General features: G+C 37.4%; 1 protein-coding gene across 4 annotated transcripts in view; it reads right to left on the reverse strand.

Annotated features, from left to right (window-relative positions):
• Positions 1-2594: 2594 nt before the first annotated feature.
• The window catches only part of LOC129874569 (uncharacterized), a 47572-nt gene continuing 37648 nt past the window's right edge, over positions 2595-12518 (reverse strand). The window contains exons 7-13 of one of the 4 annotated variants that reach the window (XM_055949873.1): positions 10867-10943; positions 10087-10284; positions 9604-9793; positions 9323-9522; positions 9058-9158; positions 8767-8982; positions 2595-2927 (exon numbers count right to left, since the gene is read on the reverse strand). In XM_055949873.1, the coding sequence (XP_055805848.1) occupies positions 8814-8982; positions 9058-9158; positions 9323-9522; positions 9604-9793; positions 10087-10284; positions 10867-10943 (935 nt within the window). In that variant the 3' untranslated portion in view covers positions 2595-2927; positions 8767-8813. Of the gene's footprint in view, positions 2928-3229; positions 3522-8525; positions 8983-9057; positions 9159-9322; positions 9523-9603; positions 9794-10086; positions 10285-10866; positions 10944-12518 lie in introns of those variants that run through there. The other 3 variants (XM_055949872.1, XM_055949874.1, XM_055949871.1) reach the window with 3 other exon arrangements.

The following is a 12518-nucleotide window of genomic DNA, read 5'->3' on the forward strand; positions in this document are numbered from 1 at the left end:
AATACGATGTGTGACATCATCATCAATCTCCCCGCTGCCTTGCATGATAGACCCAAGGTACTTGAAACTACTTTTCTTTTGAATGGCCTAGTCACCGAGCCTAACTTCCGTGCCAACTTCCTAAGGTATCTTACTGAACTTGCACTCTAAGTACTCTGTCTTGGTCCTACTCAGCTTAAACCCTTTAGACTCTAAGGTATGTCTTCAATCCTCCAGCTTAGCATTAACTCCACTACGAGTCTCATCGATCAGGACTATGTCATCCGCAAAAAGCATACACCATGGCACCTCACCTTGAATTTGTCGCGTCAATCCATCCATCACCAAGGCAAATAAAAACGGACTAAGGGTTGATCCTTGATGCAACCCCATCACAACTAGGAAGTGCTCTGAGTCCCCTCCTATTGTCCTTACCCTGGTTTTGGCACTCTCATACATGTCCTTGATCACCCTAATGTACAACACAGGTACACCTTTAGTCTCCAAACATCTCCATAGTATCTCTCGTGGAACTTTATCGTAAGCCTTTTCTAGATCGATGAATACCATATGCAAGTCCCTCTTTCTCTCCCTATACTGCTCCACCAGTCTCCTCATAAGATGGATGGCTTCTGTAGTTGAGCATCCCGGCATAAATCCAAACTGGTTCTCTGAAATAGAAACGTCTTTCCTAACCCTCATCTCCACCACTCTTTCCCACACTTTCATAGTATGTCTTAGAAGATTGATACCTCTATAATTGTTGCAGCTCTGGATATCCCCCTTGTTTTTGTATAGAGGGATCATTACGCTCGACCTCCATTCTTCGGGCATTGTTACTGTCTTAAAGATGACATTAAATAACCTAGTCAGTCACTCCAAACCTACTGAGCTCGCGCTCTTCCAAAATTCCTCAAGACTCTCGTCAGGTCCGATCGGTCTTCCCCAGCGCATCCTACGCACAGCACCCTTAACCTCTTCGAACTAAATACTCCTACAACACCCAAAATCGTGAAGCCTCCCTGTATGTTCCACATCTCCCAACACAATATCTCTGTCCCCTTCTTCATTCAAGAGTTTATGGAAGTACGACTGTCATCTCTGTTTAATAAGGGTCTCCTTTACTAATACTTTTCCATGCTCGTCCTTAATGCACTTCACTTGATCCACATCGTGTGCCCATCGCTCTCGCACCCTGGATAGCTTGAACAATTTCCTATTCCCTCCTTTCTCTTCTAGTTCAGCATAAAGGCTTTCAAAAGCTGTTGTTTTTGCCGTCGAAACCGCCAACTTCACCTCCTTCCTCGCTATCTTATAAAGTTTCCTATTCGTCCACTTCTCCACCTCATCCTTGCTTTCTATCAGCTTTGCATACGCTATCTTCTTTTCTTCCACCTTCCTTTGCACTTGTCTATTCCACCACCAGTCCCCTTGATGCTAGCCACGGCTATCTGTCGAGACTCCCAATACTTCCCTTGCTACAACCCTAATACAACTAGTCGTCCTATCCCACATAGTGTTCGCATCCCCACTACTATCCCAGGCCCCTATATCCTTCAATTTCTCTGTCATCTCCAAGGCGCTAGCCGTGGTCAAACTCCCCCATTTGATCCTAGGTCGGTCATCCCCGACCCTCTTCTTCCTCGTCATCTTGATCCCTAAATCCATCACCAACAGCTTATGTTGGGTCGTAAGGTTGTCGATTGGAATGACTTTACAGTCTTTGCACAGACCTTTATCATCCTTCCTGACTAAAAAATCTATCTGAATCTTAGCCACCGCACTCCGAAAGGTTACCAAGTGGTCCTCCTTCTTTGGAAAACTCGAATTGGCTATCACCAACCCAAAAGCTTTTGAGAAATCCAAAAGTGAAACTCCTCCTCCATTTCTATCCCTGAAGCCAAAGTCTCTATGCACATCATCATACCCTCCCTAAATAGACCCGATGTGCCCATTGAAATCCCCTCCCACAAAAAGCTTCTCAGTAGGCAGTATGCCTCCCACTAACTCGTCCAAATCCTCCCAAAAGCATCTCTTATCCTCCTCGCCTAAGCCCGCTTGCAGCGCATAAGCACTAATAATGTTCAACGTGATTCCTTCAACGACCACCTTAATCGACATCATCCTATCAGTGACTCTCCTAACCTCCACCTGGTCCCTTAAATTACTGTCTACTAAAATGCCTACCCCATTCCTATACTTCAATCTACCAGAGAACCAAAGCTTATACCCGTCTACCTCCTTAGCTTTAGAACCTACCCATTTGGTCTCTTGTACACAAGCTATATTAATCTTCCTCTTCTTTAGAATCTTAACTAGCTCTACGGATTTTTCCGTCAACGTCTCAATGTTTCAAGAACCTACTCTCAGTCTAGACGCTCCTTTAACCCACTTACCCCTCCTTCCTTATTGTGAAATATATCATCATTTGCTTCTAATAGGAAAAATTGATGCACGCTGTAATCAGGAAAAATCAAGTCAACAGTTACAAGGATAAGATGAGTGAAGGTTCTACAATCATTATTAGGAACTTCAAAGTTTTGGAAAATACTGGTGACTATTGACCCGTTTCAACACACTTAAAAATTACATTCTTACGGATAACTGTCGTCCAAAAACTACAAGAAGATAGTGTTCAGATCTCTGAAAATGGGTTTCAATTTATAGAAATGCATGACAAATCATTCGCTCTGTTGAATAGTTGTCAACGACCAGTTTATGATGCGATAATATCTTCTTTAGCTAAGGAAGAAGCCCAATTATTTTTATAAACGACCATGGTGGTATGAGCAAGAGATTTCTGTGGAAGACAATAATTTCAAAGATCAGATCCCAATAAAAAATAGTTCTTCCCGTTGCTACGTCTGGTATAGCAACATTGCTATTACAAAATGGAAGACTGCTCATCCAAGCTTTCATATTTCTTTCGATGTCACTACAGCGTCAACCTGTGAAATAAAACAAGGCAGCCAATTAAAGGAACTTCTAACAAAAACATGTCTCCAAATGAGTCAAAGTGGCCATTCAAGCTTAACAGACGCCAACTACCATTAGGGCCCTGTTACGCTATGACAATCAATAAGAGACAAGGACAAACACTTCATTCAATCGGACTGTATCTTCCAAAACAGGTATTCACACACATGGGCAATTATATGTCGAAGTATTACGAGTAACAACTAGAGAATGGTTACGTGACCAACAATAGAAGACCCAAGATTCATAAAAAGTATTGTTTTCAAAGAAATCTTCTAGAATGTACGCCCTAAAGTTGTAGAAAGAGACGAGGTATTCATTACACATTATCAATCAGGTACAGCTATTACAAAATACTATTACATTTTACAAAATTTTAATTAGCATTCCACAATGTCCTATTTTCAGATAACTCAACATACAACTGAGGATTTATGATAGACATGCAGCGCCAACACCAATGAACATAACAAAAGCTCAGGTTCACTATGCCATATTGCATCGAGCAAATGATGAATCGATTACACCTTTCCCGTTATCGATACAAAGAAGGTTTGTGGTACAACCTGAAATTCATCAACGGTATCTTCATTAATACATGCATTACTAAGTTGAAAATTTAAGAAAATGGCTAAGTAAAAGGAAGTTAATTTTTCAAAGGAAATGGGCCAACAAGGTGTCCTATTTGTATAAAAAAATATAACAGTGTGGAGTAAATTATTTGTTGGTCATTCTTGTGGAAAATTGTGTAAACTTACTATATATTCCAACAAATAAGACAACAGTTGTTAATTTACCCTATTATTAGAATACCGGTTGAATATATATAAAACTATACTTTTGTCGTTCAAGAGGGAATGTGTCGACTTTTAGAAAGGAAATTACGACGGGTATGAATTTTTATGAGCTAATGTTCCAAAAGATAATGAAATCAATTTTGGGTAGAAAGATGAAGGCTTGTAATAGACCAGAAGCAAAATAGACTGGCAATTTGTGTTGCTTCACAAAGAAACAGTTTAAACACAAATTGAAAGTTGTTCAAATTGTTCTACGTGTTGTTAAACATGTTAATGTTGCAAGTTAGAATAAAGAAGTTATTTAATATATATCTCTTCTCAAGATGGTTAAAGAAAATACATGAAGTGTGTGAGCGGAATTTGGAAGATAATGGAAAATTAGAGATGTCGATAATTAATGTTTGATATACATGTTCTTTAACCTATTTATGTTGCAAGTTAAAATAAAGAACAACTTGTTCAATGTATTACTTGGAACGGTATAATAAAAGACACTCACAATGGGGACAACTTGAGGCAAACCTTAAACTAAATTGGGGAAACAACTACACTACAAATTCAATAAGATGTGACCTAATAGAAGTAGTTCAATCCCGCGCGAAGCGCAGGCCATTTACCTAGTATAATATAAAATATAGTGTAATCATTTAAAATTTATTAAATATAAATTTATAAATAATTTGAATTATATTAAATTTAAGATATATTTGTCCAAATAAATATTATGAATTAATATAATTGCATTAATTATTTAAATCTAATAAATATGGATTTAATTAAAGTCTGATTCTATTGGGCTAGTCCGTTAATTTGGGCTACAAATGATGAGCCCACTTTATTAAAGCCCAATATTATCTCATCTAAGAGGCCCATCTTGGTGCCACATGTCAAGTGACATGTCATGCCAAGTCAAACAAAAAAGCCAATAGGATCATGACATGTGTCAAAATGAGAAGCACATTCGCTAAACCAGGCATTTCTTTATAAGTCCAAGAGAAGACATCCCTATACTCTCTGAGTATATCCATATAAGGAATTTCTTCATCAACTTCCAAAAAGGCACTCAGGTAAGTTGGCCTCGGATCTTCATCAGTGCCAAGGTTAACTTCCTTTAAGTGATCTACTGTGGTCTTCACTTCTTCTTCTAATTCTGGCGGAGCATCTCTAGCATTTTCCTCTTCTTGAGGATCATTGTCATTGACAGATATGTGATAGCACCGGGCAATATCTCCCAACTCTTCATCAATCTTCATTTGAGGTGAGATATCGTGCTCACTCTGGATCGTAACATAATATGAGAAGCCTACACTTTCTTCATCTTCCTCGCGCTCCTTGTTGTAAACCACAGTGTGAATCTTCGCCTTCAGCACCTCTTCACATGAAACCATAAGTTTCACTTGTCTTCTCATTCTGGAAGGAATCAAACTTTTGAAATCCTTCTGAATCATAGGTAAAGCAAGCGTTGTCACCCTTAGGTAACTTCTCTAATGCTCGTTAACATTCTTCTTTAACGGACCTAACCTCTCAAACACGAAAGTTCTTGTGGTTGATTTCCCAAGTCAATCAAAGACGAAAGGCTTTTCATTGGAAGCAACAGACTCATCTTCTACAGTGATGTAATTATTGCTTGCCCTTCTTATGAAAATGCGAACTGGCGGTGATTGGATATAGCCTAAGCCTTCGTGTGCTTGCTTGGTTGTATCTTCCAATGGGAGTTTCCCTAACCTTGATGGCTCATTAGGGTTGTACCCAGCCTTTATGAATAACTTGTAAGCATTTGGGTCAAAGCCTCCTCGTGTGCATCTTGTAGGAAGGACCATATCTCGCGATGAATTTTGAGAAATCAACTTATCTGATAGCTTTGAAGACAATTTTATTGCATCAAGTTGTTTCATAGGAAGAGTTAGTCCTTTAAGTATATTTTCTTGGGTGCAAGATGATTGACCTTCTGCTTTCTTCACCTTTGGAACGTAGCGGAGTATAGAATACAACTTCTTTTTCGAGGACATGATCTTCCCTTCATTCATAATGGAAAAAGGCTCCTTATATCAACCTTGACTTTCCCAACAGTCACATCAGCTCTTTTACCTGCAAGCTTATCAAACATGATTGATTTGACATCGTCAAGTTTTGCCTCCTTCACAGCGTAACTCTTTAGATAGAATTTTGCATCGGCAAAATGGGATTCGACTTCAGTGAAAGGATTATCATCACCAATTATTTTCCTTTCAATTCCATCGTCAAGGGACTTCAAACATTGATAGTAAGAAGATGAGACAATTTTGTTCTCAGGTACCCAAGGCCTGCCAAGCAGTATGTTATATGAAGTCTTTGCATCGATCACATGCATCCATGTGCTAGGCCTGCCAAGCAGTATGTTATATGAAGTCTTTGCATCGATCACATGCATCCATGTGCTTGATCACAAATCTTCCATGTGGATTTCTAACTATATTGAACCTATGGACCTCTAACCTCCTTGATTGAATCCTTGTATCAGCAAACGACTTTCACTAAGTTCTTCGGTCGTGATGCCAAGTTCTTTCAAAGTGTGGATGGACAAAATGTTAACTCCAGATTCTTCATCTATCGGGATTCTATGTATCTTCTTCTCTAACACATGACCCACCATATACAAAGAAGATTGGGTAATGTTTCACCGAACAGAAGATCATCATCTGTAAATGTGATTTTTGTATCACATGTATGTACTTCTTGGGAAGAAGGTTCAACAGGATTTTCAACCAGTGAAGGAGACACCATTGATGAGGTTTTACTCATTGCCTCTTCTTTGTTAGCATAAGACGCCTTTGGTGACATTTCACTCACTGTCTCTTCTTTTTCGGTATTGAAACATGACGCCTTGATTTTGTCTTAAGTAGTCTTTGCTCAGAACCAACTTGGTAAGAATTCCTCCAGAGTCACAGGATGTCGAGGTTTTTGGTGGTGATGCACTTCAACCTTTTCCCTTTTCAGATGCTGGATTGGTTTATGATTTTTCAGTCTCCTCACCATCTTTCTTCTTGTTGGTTGCTCGAACGATTCTTTTTGCAAACATTTCTTGTTGCGTCATCACCTAGTCACAAGAATCCAACATTCATCATCGTCTACATCAACTTGGGATTTATCTTGCACCAACGACTCTTCTTCATGCTTTCCAGAGGTGTATATTTGGATTAGATCAAGCGAGCCAAATGTGATAGAGATTTGGTTAGAACTTGCTTTTTCATCATCAAAAACAATTTTCTTTTTGTTAGCCAATCGCATAACTCTATCCTTGAAGACAAACAATTTTTCAAGAGGACGACTTACAAGTCTATGATACTTGCAATAATTTGGATCATTAGTTTTTCCAGCTTCATCAGGTCGCTTCATCTCTAGCAACTCTGCCAGAAATTGTAGACAATAAAATTCGCGTCAAGAAAATAATAATCAAGAACGGAAAATATCACAACAATCATAGTATTTGATTTTTTGAATATGAGTGTTACAATCTCTATGAATCCTCTGATTCGCCTTTTCGAATATAAATTCAAGGGCTTTTGAGCTTGATCTTGAATTTGGTTGAACTTGATGGATTTAATCTTGACTTGTTACTTCAATTGAAGGGATTTGGGTTTGATCTTGAATATTGTGGTCTTGATTTTTATTTGATGAACTTGATCTTCACTTGTTCTTGAACTTGATGATCTTGATCTTGATCTTGACTTGTACTTGAATTCAAGGGTTTTGGGGCTAAATCTTGAATTTGATGGTCTTGATCTTGAGTTGTTTTTTTAACATGATGAACTTAATCTTGAATTCTTAAACTTGTAGCTTGTAGAGAAATCTGCAGCGTTTGATCCACGAGCTCTCTTTGGCTTCTTGTTAGAATTCTGGTGTTTTTTTTTGAATTACGAAGACTCTTATTTATAGTTGTGGAATAGAAGGGTTGTGACAAGAACAAGCTTCCCTCCGGCCAATCAGATTTAAGTGGCATAGCATAATGGGCTTTAGCGAATGGGCTTCTCATTTTGACACATGTCATGATCCTATTTGCTTCTTTCTTTGACTTGGCATGACATGTCGCTTGACACATAGCACCAAGATGGGCCTCTTGGATGAGATAATATTGAACTTTAATAAAATGGGCTCATCATTTGTAGCCCAAATTAACGGACTAACCCAATAGAATTGAACTTTAATTAAATCCATATTTATTAGATTTAAATAATTAATCCAGTTATATTAATTCATAATATTTATTTGGACAAATATATCTTGAATTTAATATAATTCAAATCATTTATAAATTCGTATTTAATAAATTTTAAATGATTACATATTGAAGATATCCTAAATTAGGTGTTTTAAGTTGGGAGTATTATATTTTTTTATTATTATTAAGGTAACTTATGTTGAGAGTATTATAGTAATTCAACATTCATGTTACGAAGTTTATACTTTTAAGATAGTATAGATAGATAGGTAAATAGATAGATCGATCTAGATAGAGATTGAAGATAGATAGATATAGATAGACAATGTATAAGATAGATATAGACATTATTATGTATTATATTATTATAGATTAAAAATTAGAGATATAGATTGATAGATATGGATATATTAATATAAATATGTTGGAGTGTTATTTAGTTATATTGAGTGATTATAGATTAATGTTATCTTGAGATTTATTTGTGAATGAAAGGTACAAGATGATATCCGACCGCTTAGTGGGGTTTGGATGCTTACCAAGGGTCGGGCCACGGCCTCAAGTATTTGGGTAATTACAAAAAAATACCACAAATACTTATTTCAAAGACGTTCCATGGTTCCAAATAGAAAACTAAGAATCACGCTATGATAGCAAGCAATGTCTGAAAATTGTGGGAGGATATGTGTTTCTACCCCTTCTGTCACTTAACAATTAAGACAAACAACACCTTGAATTTAACCAGCTGGTAATGAGAAAAGAAGGTTACTAATTTTGTAGTAGAAAACCATAGTATTCGTAAAACAGAAAGGTTACTTGAGATTCCAATCCAACCCTGTGATGCAGAAACTTGAAGAACAGCTTCAGCAGTGTTGTTCCCTTTCGGTAGCGCTACAATACAATGTGTATCTTTGCACTTCACATACTACTAACTCACATCCTGCCTGACACGAAGCAACAATGGAGGACAAAATCCTCCTCTGTAAATCTTTGAAATCCACTGCAAGCTTTACATCCCAACTTGTGGTCTCCCTGGCATGTTGAAGTAAATTTTTAGTTAGGCCAATGGAATTCATCTCTCTAGAATGACATGTTGTTATCTGTTACCTGTTATCAAATTCAGGATCTCCTAGTCCATCCCGCATCTTTTCAAACATAGAACAAAGATCCCTAAGTATTTCGAGTTCAATTTCCAAGTTCTCTGGTGTCTGTAAAGAGTGATATATGTATTTCAGGTGAAGCAAATTCATGGTCGACATATAGCTGATTAGATAAGAGGAAAAAAAACTTGATAAAGTTAAGAAAGTATGCAACAGACATAGGGTTACGGGGTAAAGAAAAGCCATGACAGAGAAAATAAATGTGGGATTACAAGTGTCATTGACTGCAAGGAAGGATTCCGAGATCTACGCATACAATCCAGTAAAGGCAGTGGTAACCCATAATGGAAGACGCCCTGATTCTTTGAGAACCAGGTTCCACGGACCATATGGGAGGTCCAATCAGATGTAGGGTCTGTGCCTGCACAATCTTCATTACTTGCAACGTCAATATCTGCAATGAAAACATGGCCTTGTTCAAATAATAATTACAGGAGTGCCCATGAAATTACTGTATTTAGGTGTAAAGAGATCTTGACATTGAGGAAATTACCTAGCGGAATCACATCATAGTAGTTATCTAGTTGTGGTAGAAAACCATAGAAGGTCAGTAGATGAGAACTAGAGAAGCTTCCGTAGCCAAGAAAACATTGTTGGCCAGCATTGCACGGCCTTGACAAAGGAAATTTTATAGAATTTGTCGTGGAATCTACTTTTCCATAGTGCATTATGTGTGGACAAGTCTGAAGGAAAGAGAAGTGAACAAAAAAGCAGAAAGATGTCAAAATTTATGTGTAGAACCTGATTTATGAAATGTTCTGTACTCCACAAAATACTCAGAACACAACATATATTCCAGTTTATTGATATTTAAACTTTTGGAGACACAGATGGCATGTTACAAGAGCTTAAGTCAGCAAGCAAAACTCCAGCTCCGCGCACATCAAACAATTTCACAATATTAGAGTTCATTGTTACCGACAATATAAAGCACATGAATGCAAAGGAAATATACCATAGGGAAGAATAAACTTACTGAATGATTAAGAAAACCTGCAATTGGAATCAAGCAGGTCCTTAGTTTTCTGTCACTAAACATAATTTTCATGCTATTAGAGTACCAAAGTTCACAAGCCCATAAGAACTGGTCCCATCTGTACTGCTCCGGAGGAAATACATCTGGGTGATCATTGCATAGGGATGGAAATAATTCATCATATTGTGCACGCAAGTGCTGCAGGAATATTATTCAAGTCATGCTGGGAAATGGAGCGTAGAGTAAACAAAAGACGAGTTCAGAGATGTAGCATTAAAAAAGTGTAAGAAAACCAACTTGCATTGCCCCAGCCTGTCACATATTCTAATGACACTTAAAGAAGTACGGGAAATTAAAAGGAAATACTGATGGCAAACCAAATTTAGACAAAAGAACAACTTACTACACCATTACCAACTGAAGGAATATGGTATAATAAAATTTAACAGATTGAGTGATATACGAATAAATAACAGTTCTCAAACAAAATTCAGAATCTCAAATGTAATTATTCTTTTGCCACCATACTGATGCTTGTACACATGTACTAATTAATAGTCATTAACCATTAAAATATGACTCCAACTTGAATGAAAGAAGAGCTCTCTATTAAGACTGGCTTGGTTGAACAAGCTTGTTAACATGTTATCACAGTCATATTAGCAACAAGAAAATGTGCCCTTTTTTTCTACTGAACAAGTTTATGCAGTCTTTGGAGGATTTCCCTGTTCTATGAACATAATATATTAGCCTAAAGTAAATTGGATCAAAGACTGGAACCTCTTTTGCGTGGACAATCTCTTCTAGCAGCAAGGTTCCATCTAAAGCCATTATAGCTTCCATTCCAAAACTCAAACCTGTATTGTATAAACAACCAAAAGGATGTCATAAGGCATAAAGCTGAACCATGATAGACACCTCAAGAAAGAGTAAAAGAGGAGCAAGTACAATAAACTTAGAAAAATATGGCTTCAAATAAGTACAATGATATGTAAGTTAATAAGAATGTGGTGTAATTTCCTTGTCATCTATTCCACAATGTGAGAGGTACATAAACATTTACTGCTATGCTATTAAGGAAATAATCAAAAGAGAAATTCTATCCATCCTTAAAGATAGGCTATGCTATGTGCATTATACAGAAGAGTGTGCACATGCATTCTCTAATACTCCCCCTCAAGTTGGAGCATAGATATTGATCATGCCTAATTGTTCCAAAGATACCAACTTGACCTCCATTCAAAGCATTTGTGAATAAATCATCTAGTTGCTCTCTTGTCTTCACATAGCAGTGAAAATCAAGTTCTTCTAAATCTTCTCACAAATAAATTGGCATTTAACCTCAATATGTTTAGCTCTTTAATGATAAATCGAATTTGAGGCAATAGAAGGGCAACTTGACTATCATACCAAAGTTTCACTCGGGTAGAATGATGGTTCAACTCAATTTCAGTTAAAAGATGATGTATCCACATAATCTCACATGTGGACTGCTCCACAGTTCTATATTCGGATTCTACACTGGAACAAGATACAACATTTTGTTTCTTGCTTCTCCATGACACCAAGTTTCCACCAACAAAGACATAGTAAGCAGTAGTAGACCTTCTATCAATCTTGGATCCATCCCAATCAACATCAGAAAAGCAGTCAATCCGAGAATATCCATTATTACTATATAATATGCCAAGTCTAGGTGTTCCTTTTAAGCAACATAGGATTTGCTCCAAATTTACCCAATGTTTGACCATAGGTGTGGACATGAACTAACTAACCACACTTATTGCAAAAGAAATATATGGACCAGTCACGATGAGATAGTTTTATTTCCCGACTAACCTCCTATATCTCACTGGATCATCATCATCTTTCATGAGATACGCATTGGACCATTGGAGTACTGAAAGGCCTAGCTGCCAGCTTTTCAGTTTCTGCAAGTAGGTCGAGAACATACTTTCTCTGAGACAGAAAAAATTCCTTTCTCCTAAAGACTTCTACTCAACAACAACACCAACAACATACCCAGTGTAATCCCACTAGGTGGGATCTGGGAAGGGTAGAATATGCAGACTTTACCACAACCTCGGGGAGGCAGAGAGGCTGTTTTCGAAAGACCCTCGGCACAAGTGCATCAAACCCGCATAACTGAAGAAGAAGACACTGAAAAACATAGTCGATAATATAGAGAGCAGTGTAAAGTCTACAAGAAGGAAACAATAATAACAGCGAAATAATCTAAACACAATACACAATATACATCAAGAACTACAAGGGTATGATTAGTACTATGATAGACACTAACGAGCCTAAACCTATGCACTCCAAGACAAGACTCCACTCCTACTAGCACAATACACAATATATAGCAAGAACTACAAGGGTATGATTAGTACTATGATAGACACTAACATGCCTAAACCTATGCACTCCAA

This window comes from Solanum dulcamara, chromosome 11, assembly GCF_947179165.1.
Source record: "Solanum dulcamara chromosome 11, daSolDulc1.2, whole genome shotgun sequence".
Taxonomy (NCBI): domain Eukaryota; kingdom Viridiplantae; phylum Streptophyta; class Magnoliopsida; order Solanales; family Solanaceae; genus Solanum; species Solanum dulcamara.